The sequence below is a fragment of the Nomascus leucogenys genome, chromosome 9, assembly GCF_006542625.1.
Source record: "Nomascus leucogenys isolate Asia chromosome 9, Asia_NLE_v1, whole genome shotgun sequence".
Lineage (NCBI taxonomy): Eukaryota > Metazoa > Chordata > Mammalia > Primates > Hylobatidae > Nomascus > Nomascus leucogenys.
The window spans coordinates 98,208,109-98,225,088 of NC_044389.1; the positions used below are offsets into that span (position 1 = coordinate 98,208,109).

The window sequence follows — 16,980 nt, forward strand, 5'->3', positions numbered from 1 at the left end:
TAATTGTTACTTATTAATAAGAGAAAAATCAAGTTATCTTAAGTGGCATCTAAGAAACATTTTTCCTTTTAATCTTTGAAGAGGTTATTATCAGAGCCTTTTAATTTGAAATCCAGGTAGCTTGGTTACTTGCTGTGGTAATTGTAATTTTTATTTCAACAGCATGTGGAGAAATTCTTACAGAATCAACAGGGACCATTCAAAGTCCTGGCCATCCAAATGTCTACCCCCACGGTATCAACTGTACTTGGCATATATTAGTCCAACCTAATCACCTGATTCATTTAATGTTCAAAACATTTCATCTGGAGTTTCATTATAATTGCACAAATGACTACTTGGAAGTTTATGACACTGACTCTGAGACATCCCTTGGAAGGTAAGGTTATTTTTGTTTGTTCGTTTAACAATAAAACTTCATTGATTTCCTGCTTCGGTGAAGGATCTTAAAATTGACCACATTGTGTTACAAAAACCAGGTGAAATCCTCATGCTTCTTAATGACCATTTCTACGCAACTACTCTGTAGTTTTGGCCTGTAGGCATTAAGTTTTGACATCTGTATATATTCATGAAGTCAAAATCAAAATTAAAATAATGCATATATCCACTACCCACGAAACTTTCTTCCATTCCGTTATAATTCCTTGCTTTTGCTCCTCACCCCCACCCACAGGAAACCACGAATCTACTTTCTATCCCTGTAGATTCGTTTGCATATCATCTAAATGGAATCGTACTATACGCACTGAATGTTTTTCTGACTTTCCTCAATTAGCATAATTTTTTGTTGAGCTTCTTGGATCCAAAGATTTGTAGTTTTATCAAATTGAAACATTTTTGGCCACTGGTTCTTAAAATATTTTTCTGTCTTTCGTCCCCATTACGGGGCTCTGATTTCATGTATATTAGGCACTTGAAATTGTTCTACAAATCTCTTGATAGTCTGTTTGATATCAAGCCTCTGTTCTCTGTGTGTTTTACTTTGGAAAGTTTCTATTACTATATGTTCAAGTTCACTCATCTTTTCTTCTGCAATGTCAAATCTGCTATTAATTTTACCAAGTGTATTTTTCATCTTAGAAATTGTAGTTTTCGTTTTAGAAGTTCAATTTGAGTCATTTTATATATAGTCCATGTCTCTACTTTACACATGAATTTTTTTTCTCTAGCTTAAAAAATCTATGAGATATAGTTGTAGCTATTTTAATGACTTTATCTACTAATTCAAACATTTGGATTGTTTCCCGCTATGGTTTTATGATTGATTTTTCCTCTCTTTCTGAGTTTTACTTTCCCACATCTTTTCATGTCTGAGTAATATTCAGTAGGATACCAGACATTTGCAATTTTATGTTTTTGCCTGCTGGTCGTTGCCATATTCCTCCCGTAAGTATTCTTGAGCGTTGTTCTGGAAAGCAGTTAAGCTACTTTGGAAACAGGTTGATCCATTTCAGTTTTGCCTTTAAACTCATTTGTTTCCTGTCTCCGAAGGTTATTGCTTGATATCCAGTGTTTGGAGAGCCATTGTTTTATACGTTTTTGTCCAGGACTTTTGTTGTTTCAGGTGCAAAGTTAAATCTAGCCCCTGTTATTTCATTTCTGTTGGAAATGGAAGTCTTTTGATATTTTAAAATTTCTTTATCTTGCATTTTATTTTCTTTATTTCTCATTCATGTTTTAAATATCTTTCTTATCCTACTCTTTCATCTTTTTAACTTTCTTCTTTTTCTTTTTTGGGAAGGTACTTAACATATCACCACTGCAAAATACAGAACGTTTGCTGAATGGCATAAACTATAATGATCTTCCCCAAATTTCATATACATGGGTGTATACGAAGGCATTTAAAATATCAATTAGTTCACCTACCTTTATTTTGATCAAGGTATTAAATTTTTTTCACACTGCAATGGTATTATACACCAAATTTTCTTTCTTTTTCTCCTTTAGCAATTAACTTATCTATTTCTCCTACTCAACATTTCCTCTTTTTTTGGTTTCTATATTTGTTTTCTTTATCATTTTTTTGGTTAATTTTACCAAGTGTGCTTTCATTTGAGATTCCTATTTTATTGTCACTTCTTCCTACAGGTATTTCTCTAGATAAAAGCTCATGGCATTCTGTCTTTTATCACGACTCTCTTTTTAAGATTAATAGAATAGTTTTTCTGAGCTAAACTGCCTTTGTTCAGCAGAAACATGGCATGGCTGAATCATCACTCTTATCTCTTTATAAGTGAGCTGTTTAAGGACAATAGATTCCCTCTATAGGGATTACGATTCCAGGCACTGTTCTAAGTGCTTTATATACAGGGTATTAACTCATCACATTCTCAAAACAACTCTATGAAGTAGGTACTGTCATCATTCCCATTTTAGGGATGAGGAAGGCAAGGCACAGGGATTGAGTGATCTATGAGTTTAGATTAGAGAGATGACTCTGATTTTATGATATATGGTTTCCCTTGGTTGTATATGTTTATTACATTTCTATTAAAAAGTGTATTAAAATGCTATATGGCAATCTAGTGTAGCTTTTCTAAACTTCTCATACATGACAACTCACATAGCCAGTCACATACCTAAAACAATTTCAGGGATATAATCATGAACAGGACAATCTTTAGTAAGTTTGCAAATCTTTTTTGCCTGAAATATATTTGTGTTTTAAGGTTGATGAGAGATAGAGAACAAAACCTATTATTATATTTACATGTCCAAATTTTTGTTACATCATTTTCAATATACCAAACTAAAATACACACATCTGTCCTTTCTTTGTTTGGAATAGATACTGTGGAAAATCGATCCCGCCATCTCTCACAAGCAGTGGTAACTCATTGATGCTGGTGTTTGTGACTGACTCCGACCTTGCTTATGAAGGCTTCTTAATAAACTATGAAGCAATCAGTGCAGCAACAGGTAACAAAACAGCATTGCATACTCGGTTTTATTGGCTCCATTGCAAAACAGTGCTAATAGCTAAAACGCAATGAGAATACATCATCCACAAACCTGTGGCACACAATGAGAGCTATATTTAGAATAAAGAGTAGTGACTTAAATACCTTCCTTATTAAAAGTAGTGACTAGATAAGAATATTGTATCAATATTAAATCTTCTAATTTTGGTAATTGTACTGTGGTTTTGTTAAAAGAATGTTTTTTCTTCCCTTAGGAACAATACACTGAAGTTTTTAGATGGTAAAGAAATATAATGTCTCCAAAGTACTCTGAATTGGCTAAGATAATAAGTGTGAATGTTTGTGTGTCTGCGCGTGTGTGTGTGTGTGAGAGAGGGAGAGAGAAAGAGAGAGCAATGATAAAGTAATGGGAGCAGAATACAAATACATAATAAATCTGGGTAAAAATAATTCAGGAGCTCATTCTTGCATCTTTTAAAATTCTATCAGAATGAAAAGTTACCAAAAAGACTGAATACTTATGTTAAGAAATTAGAAACAGAATAGCAACATATAAAAATTAGAGACTACTGCATGAAATTCCAGGGAAAGGAACTGAAGATTTCTTGGCAAAATATGCATTTCTCAATTTGACTTAATGAAGTTAATCTTTTCAGCATTTATTCCTTTCGTTGTATTTTTTTCCTATTACTTAATTTCTCATTATTTCTATGCTCTTTGCAAATGAAGTATAGGAAACAAATCCATTTTGCAGACAGGGTCTTTGAGGTAACATGTGAACCAGAGATGCTCCCAGCCCCAAGAGCCTGTGCATGGGATTGATGAAGGAGTCATATTTCGTTAGGCTCATGTTTCCCTAGGATGTGTTCTTTTTTAGAGACTCTGAGCTTTCCTTTTGCATCATTGTATTAAAGGACCCAAATAACATCCAGCATAGACCCATAGTAGGCATATGGTGACCATGCCTTCCAAGCATCTCTCAGCCTTGGGATTACCCCAGCAGCGTGGTACAATTCACCAAGCTCCCTCCAGAAAGAACTGGTAGCTTTTCCTATGTTGGGACATGCACCCTCTGACACACTCTTGCATCCTGAGAACCCCAGATGCTTATCTTTTAAAGTCTCCACTCCCTAAAGTAAATAAAAGTTTAAACATCTCCCACTCAAAATCTTTACCCAATTTCCCATTTATTTCTCCTTCAGAGGGGCTGGCCACTACTCTTGATTTCAGGCAAAACTCTGCAGCCATTCAAGTTCCATATTTGAAAGCATGGCTTTAGATTTGCTCCAGAATCCCGAGTGTGAGAGAATCAATGAATACTTTTCTCCCAGGTGGGAACCTCTGCAGGAGCAGTTCATTATCCAGCTCGAGCACAAGCACATGCGAAATGGAATCTCTGGCAGTTACAATAGGCTATGGTGTGTGATTGACGTATTCACTGGACTTCATTCAGGTGGTTAACATCCAGTGACCAAAATTGGTTTCTTAAGAAATTATAGGGTGCACACAGTTTTCCATGCTGTTGTAGTTTTATCTGTCTCGTATGTTTGGCCCCAAAGCACACTGAATATTAGATCAGGATTTGGAGCAAGTCACTTGAACTCTCTAGGCCACAGTTTTCTCATCTGTAAAATTAAGGAATTGGATTTGGTAATCTTTGAGATGACTTCTGGCTTTAATCATCTATGAACATAATTTTAATTTGCTGCATGAATAAACTGGCTGTATCTTAGGTAACATATAATACAGGCAGGGCCTCCTGAAAATGTGGAAATCTTTGTAATGATATGCAAAGTAAGACATACCTTTGTAAAACAATTCTATTACCACCCTAGCTTGTAAGGCAATATTTTGTGCAGAAAGAACCCAGAGCAGTTAAAATAATTGGGCAGGGAGGATATTAGATTTTAATTTTAAAAGTTTTCAGAAAGATAAGATACAGGTAAAATAAAAATGAGTCAGGAAAAGAGATAGAAGCAAACTGGACAGGAAAGGAAACTTTAAAGAAAGAGCAGAAGAAAAAGCAAGCGATAAAAGCGAAGGGGAGACGATGTTTTCATAGAAACTCAAAGGATTCTCCAGCCGGCTTCCCTGTGCGATAATCATTACTTTGGCCTCTATTTGGTCTGCGTAAGGCTGAAATCACAGACGAGGGAGTGTTCGCTTTCTGTCTCTGGGCTGAGCCCGGCTGGTCACTGTGCCCGCTTGTTGTTGGATGAACTCATAGGTCTGACTAACACAGTCAAGCCATTCTAAATAGCAATCAGATGACGAGATCCAGGAAGACACAACACACCTTCTGTTTATAATTCTGGAGCCTGTCACAGTTTCCCATAGATCAAGACCTGAGAGATCGGCTCTCATGCATTGCTGAGGGGGGGGTCCTGCAGCATTTTTTAGGGAAGGGCTGGTGTCAGGAGACTGAGCTGGGGTTGGGCTGGTGACACCAGGTGGTGGACTAGTTCTCTAAGGCAGTGGCTAGACCTGGAAGGTAGCTGGAGTCAGAGTGAGCTGCTGGTGTGGAAACACAGAGATGCTAGGACTCATTCTTTTCAGGTGTCATCGTATGTTGGATATTTTCTGCAGAATAAAATAGCATCAGGGAAAAGCATCAAGGGAAGCTCAGTTATTGGCCCTCATCTTACTTTATTGCTCTAACAGAAGTTATTTCCAGAGCAGTAATGTTGGTATTTGGTTGTTGATTTCTAGCTCCTAGGCCCAACAGGTGTGAGTTTGCCTGCTGAAGTCTTTCCTGTCTTCATCTGATAAAGGTTAAGTTTCCGGATTTGAGTTCGGATACTTTTCCATCTGTAGTCTCTACCATGTGGCTATGATGTCAGCCCCAAAATATGTGTTTGGGAGAAAAAAGATTGGCTTCTTGTGATTACTCGGACTTCCTCCCTTGTTACTTTGTTTCTGCCTTTGTCAAAATGTGCCTGGGAAAACAGAAAGAAAAGAACTAACAAGTACAAGGTTAACAGGTTAAAACTCTTACGAAGTTCTTAGGAACTACAAGACTAAGCTTTAATTTAACGTATTAGATTTTGCTCAAACTACAAAATATTTGAATCCTGAGAGAATGTAATTGACTAATGTTATCAATTTAAAGCAAAATTTTATATTCTATTAACATGTATTGCATATACGTTAATAAATAATCCTGCTAAGAGGGAACTTTAAAAGTATAAACAGGAACAGATAAATGTACCTGATTCATTTTAAACTTTAATATTAGAGGAAAACCTATTTAACATCTAGTCCAACGTTTTTCAAACTGCAATTCATGACTCATTCGTGAGTCATGAAATTAATTTATTCGGTTGCTACTTGTGATTGTTAAAAGTATGGAGTAGAATAGAAAGGAATAGGAGAGAAAGTATCAGAGTTTATCATACAAAGTTAGGTGCCGCTTCATGAGACCTGTTTGCAGTATCTCTGTGCACATGGGTAGTTAGTGTAAATGTATTTTTTAGGGTATGTCAAGAAAGTTTGAAGCACAAATCTATTCCAGTTACCTTCATTTTTAAATGAGGGAGATAGAAGTCTAGGATATCCTCCCAAGAATACATAGCTAATTGGTTTGAAAGTCAGACTAAACAACGGAGTCCCGTCTTAGAATCCATTTCTTTTGCCACGTCTAGGTTAGCTCTTAGAAACGCTCTAAATGAACTGCATATAACAGCTAGTAACATTTAATTCAGGGCTATCATCAAACTGTGGTGAATTTTTCATATTTCCTGCAAAGCGAAAACCTTCACAATTGTCCAGGGAAATGGCCAAGGATGATCCCAACAGCAACACAGGATAAGAGATGAGCCCTACTGGGCTTTCTTGGCCTCCCTCCTTCCCAAGGCAGGGTTCCCACCTACTCATCAGTGGGTGGTTAGTGCTGTTTTTTATCAGTGATCCTGGAATGAGCTCAGAAGAGGCATCTAGGAGTGCAAAGTTAAGAAATGATGACAAACATGCCCAAAGAGGCCTTGTTTACACTAAATGGGTAAAGAGAGTTCTGTTTCTATTTTAAAACTTCAGTTTGGGAGTGTAGTGTTCTCAAATTCTAGTGTTCATAAGAAATTTGAGATGGGAGATTTTCTTGCTATAAATTCAGGCACCTGGGCCCCACCCAGAAATTCTGATTAAAATAGGTCTAGGGTGCTTGTTTGCCAAGCAATTCAAGGGGTTCTAATGAAACTCTGTAGTTTATCAAGGACTCTGAAAGTCAAGCCTTAGCATGTGAATTGCTGTAGAATTACAAGGGAGATACAACAGTGGATTGGACTGTAACTGCTCATAATGGAAAGTACTATTCATGACACAGGGAAAGGGGATGCTGTGGGGAGGTCAGAAGTCTTGGTCCTACTCTCAGCCTTGATACTAATTAGGAATACTTTTTTTTGTTTGTTTTTGGGTTTGTTGTTGTTGTTGTTGTTTTTTGTTGGTTTGTTTGTTTTTTGAGATGGAGTTTTACTCTTGTTGCCCAGGCTGGAGTACAATGGCAAGATCTCGGCTCACTGCAACCTCTGCCTCCTAGGTTCAAGTGATTCTCCTGCCTCAGCCTCCCAAGTAGCTGGGATTACAGGCATGGTCACCATGCCTGGCTAATTTTGTATTTTTAGTAGAGACAGGGTTTCACCGTGTTCGTCAGGCTGGTCCTGAACTCCTGACCTCAGGTGATCCCCCCCGCCTCAGCCTCCCAAAGTGCTGTTATTACAGGCATGAGCCACCGCACCCGGCCATAATTTGGAATACTTTGGACAACTCACAAGCCTCTCTGATTCTTTCTATCCGCATTGAATTCTGTATTCTTTGCTATGAGAGATTCAGATACTTTCCCTCTGGAAAAGGTGGTGTAGTAAGTCAATTCGTCTTTTAAAGATTTACTTTCTTACTGGCTACTGTTTTCTCATAATTTTGTATGTACAGGTGTCCCAGCACTTCTTTGTTCAGTTCATTTATCTTGTTTGTTATATTTCTTACTCCTTAGAATAAAAATGCAACAAAATGCTTAATCATGAAATTCTGAGTTCCCTACTTGTCTTCCTTAAATTTACATTTCCTGTGTAGAAAAACCAGGGATTGTGGCCAGGCAGGGTGGCTTATGCCTGTAATCCCAGCACTTTGGGAGGCCGAGGCAGTCGGATCACCTGAGGTCGGGAGTTTGAGACCAGGCTGACCAACATGGAGAAACCCAGTTTCTACTAAACATACAAAATTAGCCAGGCGTGGTGGCTCATGCCTGTAATCCCAGCTACTTGGGAGGCTGAGGCAGGAAAATTGCTTGAACGTGGGAGGCAGAGGTTGCAGTGAAAGAAAATCGCACTGCTGCACTCCAGCCTGGGCAACAAGAGCAAAACTCCATCAAAAAAAAAAAAAAAAAAGAAAAAGAAAAAGAAAAGAAAAACCAGGGATTGTTAAAGAGAATAGGATTTGGAACAAGGGGACTTGGGTTCATATTTTATCTTGGCCATGTCTGAAATAAGTGTCTTTTAGAATTTAATCTCCAGGAACCTGAGATCTCTCATCTACACCTCTCTAGAAAGTAGGGTGATAATGCCTGGCTGTTTTGCAAAGTTGAGGAAGACAAAATGACACATTCAATGTGAAAATTACATTAGAGTTGTAAAGGACCATGACTTTGCCAGATATAAAATATGATTCTCAATGTGCAAGGACAATTTTACAATAGCTACTTTGCTTGTTTTTATATGAATCTGCACTGGTCATCTGAGAGGGAAAAGACAAAGCAATGACCATGACCACCTAGCAGAAAATTGTAGCCAAATGTTGAGTTTGATTGAGAAGGCTTCTTCTTTCTTAAGGGAGAAACTGAACCTGTAATTATATCTTCCCTCGGGTCTTCACTTTGAAGGATGCTAAACCAAATATGTCTGTGGAAGCAGATAATGGCTCCTGGGTTGGCTGTTTATTTAGCACATTCCTAGAATATCTGAGGTCATATGGATTCATTCAGAAACCAAACGTTTCATAAATGATTTCAGAAAGCATAGCCTAAAGATTGAGCCTCAATGTAACTGGATAATCACATAAATCATCCCATAATGCAAAGCAGGAAGGAGCTGGAGCAGTTCCCCATAATCTAGAGTCTCCCTATGAGATGCATTCCTCTCTCCACAGGATCAGTTTATCCTATTTCTGTGGCTCAAATTTTATGGGACTGATATCATTGTTGCTTTGTGGTTTGGAGGGTTACACATGTTTCTCATTTTCCCCTTTGATAATGAGCCAAGTCCTGTGTTACAAAAACTTATTTGAAAATGTTTAGTGAAGGCAAAATACATTGTGAGTTTTAGAAAAGTCTAGTTTTGTGATTTTTGTAATGGTCCACAGAAGGCATTTGTATGTTTTCTCTTTTCTTTCTTTACTTTTTTTTTTTTTTGAGGTTGGTCAGAGAGAAAAATATGTGAGTTCTGCCAAACAGTTGCCTTTGATCCTCAGAGATATGCTTTTCCATTGCTAGTTCAGTTGAATTTAGGGGATAGAAAAAATGTACTTTCATTTTTCATTTCTTTGTAAATGTTCTTAGACCATAATAAAAGGCTAAACTGATATTGGATATGAATTTTCCTTTGGCAATATAAGATAAAATAAAAGGCATAGATACATTTTTATCTTTGCATTTTGTATTGATGTAATAATAAGCATCATGCCAACACATAAATATCCTTGTATAGAAACACATTCTAATTTAATAATTTGTGCTTGAAATCACAGGGATTGAATCATTGCGTTGAAAATCACAAGAGGAAACCAAAACTTAGTATTGATATTTTTCAGTATTACTATTATTCTAGAAGGAGCCATTTATATTGTCAAGGGAAGAAATGTAAACATCTACAGAGTTCAGTGATAGTTAGGAGGAGTTTTTAATCTTTCAAGAAATAGATACATTAAGTTCAGAGAATAATAATTTTTCTCTCTATGAAATTTGAATCTCATAAAACTACCATCAGATTTTAAGGTTAAATATTCTATTATTTAATATGTATAGCAGGGGTCCCCTCAAATATGATATTTTATTTCTCTACTTCAATTTTATGTATTCTTTATTAGATATCTGAATTATTTATTGGACTTTCTCTGGAGAGTGCAACCTGTCTGTGCACAGAACTTTCAAGCTTTTAACATAACATGGATTTTTTTCCTGTAATTTCAGTAAATTTATCCATAATTTTCAGAATTGTGTACACCCATTTAACCACCTCTCCATTCAAGCTATCCAATACTTCCGTCCCTCCAGAAGGGATCCTCGTGTTCCTTTGATTTGTTTCCTCAACACCCTCTATGTCAGCAACCACAGACCTGGTTTCTACCAATATAGAATAGTTTTAACTGTGCAAAAGGCAGCTGTGAACAAGAATACATAGTATATACTCTTTTGTGTCCGGCTTCTTTTTTTTTTTGAGACGGAGTCTCTCTGTCGCCCAGGCTGGAGTGCAGTGGCGCGATCTCGGCTCAGTGCTACCTCTGCCTCCCAGGTTCAAGCGATTCTATTGCCTCAGCCTGCCGAGTAGCTGGGATTACAGGCACGCGCCACCATGCCCGGCTAATTTTTTGTATTTTTAGTAGAGACGGGTTTTCACCATGTTGACCAGGCTGGTCTCGAACTCCTGACCTCGGGATCTGCCCAAATTGACTTCCCAAAGTGCTGGGATTACAGGTGTGAGCCACCGCACCTGGCTTGGCTTCTTTCATTTAGCATAATGTGTCTGGAAATTTTTCATGTTGCTGTATTTATCTGTTTTTTTCTTTCTACTGCTGACTAGCCTTCCACTGCATGGATATATCATAATTTGATTATCTGTTCACCTGTTGTTAGTTAGTTGAGCTTTTCCCAGTTTTTAGCTATTACAAAAAAAGCTACCATGAGCATTGACATGCAGGTTTTTTGTGGACTTATTCATTCTCTTGCATAAAATACCTAGGAGTAGAATTTCTGGGTCTCATATGGTAATGATATGTTTAACTTTATAAGAAAGTGCCAAATTGTTTTCCAAAGTGGTTATGCCATTTTATATTCCCACCTATATGATTGACAATTCTGAAATAGGAGTTGGGGCTCAACACCAGACCAGATGGAAGACTGGCTAAAACAGGGAAGAGACAGAAACACCTCTGCATAAGACATACCCAAAAGCGCCATGACAGTGTGCCATTGCCATGAGAACACCCAGAAGTTACCATCCTTTTTCTAGAAATTTCCAAATAACTCACCCCTTAATTTGCATGTGGGTGTAAATATGACTGCACAAATGCACCAAGCTGCTACTCTCAACACGTTGCCTACGGGGTAGCCCTGCTCTGCCGGAGCAGTCATGGAGCTGGAACACTGATACCTCAGTGAAGCTGATTTTTTCTACCACCGGCTCACCCTTGAATTCTTTCCTGGGCAAAGCCCAAAACCTTCCTGGGTGGAGTCCCAATATGGGGGCTTGCCTGCCTTGCAGCAGTTCTTTTCTACGTCTTTCCCAATCCTTAATATTGCCAATCTTTTCATTTTTAGCCTCTGGTAGTTGCATAGTAGTATCTGATGGTTTTATTTTGCATTTCCCTGATGACTAATAGTGCTGAGTCCTTTTCACATGCTTTTTGACAATTGATTTATTTTCTTTTGTGAGGTGTTCATTAAAACCATATGGCTCATTTTTGTTTGTTTCTTATTAATGAGTCATATGTTATATATTCTGCATACAAATATGTCCTTTGCCAGATAAATGTATTGCAAGTATTTTCTTCCAGTGTGTGGCTAAACTTTTCCTTATGGTATCGTTTGAAGAACAGAAGTTCAATATATCCTTTTATCCCTTTTATGGTTAGTGCATTTTGTATCTTGTCTAAGAAATATTTGATTACCGAAGTTTTCAGGATCTCCCACGTGCCTACTTCTAGAAGTTGTTTTTTTCTTGAGACGGAGTCTCACTCTGTTGCCCAGGCTGGAGTGCCGTGGCGCGATCTCGGCTCACTGCAAGCTCTGCCTCCCAGGTTCACGTCATTCTCCTGCCTCAGCCTCCCGAGTAGCTGGGACTACAGGTATCCGCCACTACACCCAGCTAATTTTTTGTATTTTTAGTAGAGAGGGGTTTCACTGTGTTAGCCAAGATGGTCTCGATATCCTGACCTTGTGATCTGCCCGCCTCGGCTTCCCAAAGTGCTGGGATTACAGGCGTGAGCCACCGCACCCGGCTCCTTCTAGTTTTATAGTTTGAGATTTTATATTTGTTCTATGATCCATTTTGAATCAATTTTTCTATATGGCGTGAGTTATGTGTCCAAGTGTGTTTAGCAAATGGTATTTAATTGTTCAAGCACCATTTATTGAAAATATTCTCCTTCACCCCCACTCCCACTGAATTGCTTTTGCATTTTTGTTGAAAATCACCTGCCTGTGTTCATGTGTGGGTCTGCTTCTGGAATCTCTATTTCATCACATTGATGTACCTATTTACCCCTTTAACAATAGGACATTATATTACTTAATATTACATAATTTCATATTGTATATTAAAATCTGGAAGTATAAAACCTCTAGATTCATACTTATTTTTCAAAATTGTTTGGGCTATCCTAGATTTTTTGTATCTCCATATTCATTTTAGAATCAGCTTTTCAATATATAAAAAACAGAGAATTTTATTGAGATTGCAATTGTTGAATTTACAGACCAATCTGGGGGTAAAGGTCATCTTAAATTCAGCCTTCCAATCCATGAACATATTTTACCTCTCCATTTATTCACATCTTCCTTCATTTCCTTCAGCAATAAAGTTTTCCGTGTAGAGTTTGTGCATATTTCTATTAAACTTGTTATCAAGTGTTATGCTATTATAAAATGACATGCCATATTATATATGCTATTTTAAAATTTTACTTTCTGGTTGTTTGGCTGATATATGCAACATAAATGGATTTTTCTGTACATATCTTGTATTCTGCAGTCTTGTTAAACTCAGTTATTAGTTCTAATAACTTAAATAAATCCTTTAGTATATACTACATAGATGACAATAACTGTGAATAAGTTAAATAAGTTTTATTTTTTCCCTTCTCTCTCTCTGTCTCTCTTTCTCTGTGTATGTGTATTGCTGTGATGGCTAGAACTTTCTGTGCATTCTTCAACAGAAAGGGTGAGGTTGGAATGTTGACTTTTTTCTTACTCTTGATAGGAAAGCGTTTAGTCCTTTACCACTTAAGTATGATGTTAGCTTTGGATTTTCCATAGATTCCATTCATCAGTTTGTGGAGTTCCTTTCTGGGCATACTTGCTGAGTTTTTATCCTGGATGGGTGTTGAATTTTTCTGCATCTTTTGATATCTCTCAAAGCTTTTCTTTTTTTATTCTTTTTAGGTGGTAGATTATGTTGATTTAGTTTTCTACTGTCAAACCAATCTTGTATAATACATCAGAACTCCACCTGGTTCTGATCTATTATAATTTTTATGTATATTCAGAATTGTTATGCTAAAATTTTCTTATGGAGTTTTGCATCAATGTAAGACATACTGAACTGTAATTTTTCTGAATTTCTTTGTCTGGTTTGGTATAGAAGTAATATTGGTCTTGTTAGTTAGAAAATATCTTCTCTATTTTCTGAGTTTGTGGAATATAAACAATTTCTTAATTGTTTGATACAGTTTCACCAGTGAAATTATTTGAGCCTGTAGTTTTCTTTGTAGGAAGGTTTTATATTACAAATTTAATTTCTTCAATTAATAGAGACTATTAAAGCTTTATATTCCTTTTGGTCAGTTATGGGAATTTTTAAAGAATTAATCTATTTTATGTATGTTATCAAATTTATTTGCACAGTTTTTTGTAATGGTGTCTTTCTATGATTTTAATGTCCGAAGATTCTATAGTGACATAACCTCTTCATTAATGAAAATGGTAATTTGTGTTTTTTCTCTTTTTTCTTTGATCAGTTTTGGTAGAATTCTATCAATTTAAATAATTTTCCCAAAGAACCAGTTTTTGACATTGTTTATTTTCTCTATTGCTATTGCATTTTCCATTTAATTGATTTCTGTTCTTATATTATTTCATTTAATTATTGCCTTAGTTAGCTTTTTTCTAGTTTCTTTAGATAAAAATTAACTTCAGATAGATATAGATATAGCCTTTAAGCACTACTTCATTTCACCTCCCCAATTTTTTTTTTTTTTTTTTGAGACAGAGTTTCACTCTCGTTGCCCAGGCTGGAGTACAGTGGCGCGATCTTGGCTCACTGCAACCTCTGCCTCCTGGTTTCAAGTGATTCTCCTGCCTCAGCCTCCCAAGTAGCTGGGATTACAGGTGCTCACCACCATGCCCGGTTAATTTTTGTATTTTTAGTAGAGACGGGGTTTCACTATGTTGGTCGCTCTGGTCTTGAACTCCTGACTACGTGATCCACCCGCCTTGTCCTCCCAAAGTGCTGGGATTACAGGAGTGAGCACTGTGCCTGGCCGCTTCCCAAATTTTAATGTTTTATTTTCACTAACTTCCAGTTCAAAATATTTTCCAATTATCTTGTGATTTCTTCTTCATTCTATGGTTTATTTGCAGACGTATTATTTAATTTTCAAATATTTGCAGGTTTTCTAGATGTCTTATTGATTTATAATTTCAGTTTTATTGTGGTTAAATGATATACTTTCTAAGTTTTCAATTGTTTAAAATTTATGGAGAATCGTGATACAGCCCTGTATGTGGTCTATGCTGCTGAATGTTTCATGTACGCTTGAAAAACTGTGTTGTCTGCAGTTATTAAGTGTAGTGCTCTCTGTCAGTTAGCTTAAGTCGGCTGATAGTGCTGGTCAGATTTTCTATGCCCGTATTCATCTTTATCGGTTTCATTTTCAGTTACTGAGAGAAAGGTGTTAAAATCTTCAACTCTAATCGTGATTTTATTTTTTTCTTTAATTTTTGCCTTTTCACTTTCCTTCATGTATTTTGAAACTATTACTTCATGCATGCACATTTAGGATTATTATGTTTTACTGATAAATCGTCCCCTTTGTCATTATGAAATGTCTTTCTATAAGTCTAATAATATTATCCTTCTTGAAGTCACTTTTGATATTATTTCAGTAATTTCAGCTTTCTTATATTTACTGTTCATATGGTATACCTTTTTTCATTCTTTTACTTACAACCTAATTTCACCATTATATGTAATGGTGTCATTATATATAATGTGCATGTAGAGTAAAAAACATATAATTGGTTCCTGCTTTTCCTGTATTTTAGCTGAAGTATTTAGACCATATACAACTAATGTGATTATTGTTATGGTTGAATTTAACACACCATTATGCTAGTTGTTTTCCATTTGTCTCTTTTTATGTTGCCATTATCCTGTCTTCATTTTGGTTTACAAAATATTATTAGTATTCCATTCTATTTCCTTCATTGTCTTTTTAATGATACTTTTTTTGTGTGTATTTTTACATTAGGGCTAAAAATATACTCCTTAACTTATAAGCACGTTTTCTTAGAGTTAATATGCAGCTACTTTACATTTCATAACTTCTAATTCATACATGACACTTCATATTACACACATTCCCCTTTATACTTCACAAGTTTAATAATCTCATACTAGTGGAATTCCATGTGCCTGTCCTTCTGTGTGCTGTTTTAGTTATATCTTTTACTTCTCTATATATTATAACTTCACCTTACTATTATTTTTGCTTTAAATTACTAATTCTCTCTCTCTCTCTTTTTTTTTTTTCAGACTGACTCTCACTCTGTCTCCCAGGCTGGAGTGCAGTGGCATGCTCCCAGCTCACTGCAACCTCCACCTCCCAGGTTTCAGCAATTCTCGTGCCTCAGCCTCCCGAGTAGCTGGGGCTGCAGGTCTGCACCACCACGCCTGGCTAATTTTTGTATTTTTTTTAGTAGAGACGGGGTTTCACCATGTTGGCCAGGCTGGTCTCGAACTCCTGACCTCAAGTGATCTGTCCACCTTGGCCTCCCAAAGTGCTGGGATTACAGGTGTGAGCCACCGCACCTGGCCTACTTCTCTCTATATTATAAATTCACCTTACTGTTATTTTTGCTTTAAATCACTAATTCTCTTTAAAGGAGATAATGAAAAGAAAGCCTAGCATTTATATTTATACAATGATTTATCATTTCCAGTGTTCTTCATTCCTTCTTGGAGATATTTTCTGTTCGGTATCATTTTCCTTTGGCCCAGTGGATATTATTTCATGTAGTACAAGTCTTCCAGTGACAAATTATCTCAGCTTCTGTTTGTCTAAAAATGTTACACTCTTGTTTTTTTAAAAAAGTAGTTTTGCTGGATATTTAAATCTTTTTTCCCCATCTCAACATTTTAAAGATGTATTCCGTTTTCTTCTTGCCTCCATTGTTTCTGATTAGAAGCCAGCTGTCATCCTTATCATGATGTCCCTGTATGTGATGTGGCTTCCTCCCCGCCCCAACCGGCTCCTGTGTTTTCCTTGTTTCTGTTTTCTAATAGATTCACTCTTGACATGTCCAAGTGTAGTTTTCTTTTATTTCTCCTGTTTAGTATTGACTGAACTCCTATATCTTACTAGACATTTTTCATAAAATTTAGGAGAATTTTAGTCACTATATCCTTCTCTTTTTTTGACTCATTTTTATTATCTTCTCCTTCTGTTTCTCTAACTGTATGTGTGTTAACCTGTTTGTTGTTTTTTCTTTGGTTTTTAAATCTCTGTTCATTTTCCTGGAGTTCTTTTCTCTTGTTCTTTAGATTAAATTATGTCTATTAATACATATTAAAGTTTACTGACCTTTTTTTCTTCTGCCTACAGTTTCCTATTAAACTCATCATGAAGTTTTAATTTGAGTTAGTATAATTTTAAGTTATATAATTTCCATGGTTCCTTTTAATAATTTTCTCCCTTTTTGGGCCAAAATTTCTTATCTGTTTACTTTTTAAGGCTTTTTCTTTAAGTCTTTGCACATATTTTTAATGGCTGTTTTGAAGTCTTTCTCTTTTAAATCTAATACCTGGATCATCTTTGAATCACAAGATGACATTTTTTTCTCGACTATGACCAC

General features: G+C 36.3%; 1 protein-coding gene across 1 annotated transcript in view; it reads left to right on the top strand.

The window, feature by feature from the left end:
* The window catches only part of CUBN (cubilin), a 301,694-nt gene that overhangs the window by 60,961 nt on the left and 223,753 nt on the right, over nt 1-16,980 (top strand). Inside the window, exons 21-22 of the mRNA XM_003257683.2 lie at nt 163-379; nt 2,795-2,925. Of these exons, the coding sequence (XP_003257731.2) occupies nt 163-379; nt 2,795-2,925 (348 nt within the window). The remainder of the gene's footprint in view (nt 1-162; nt 380-2,794; nt 2,926-16,980) is intronic.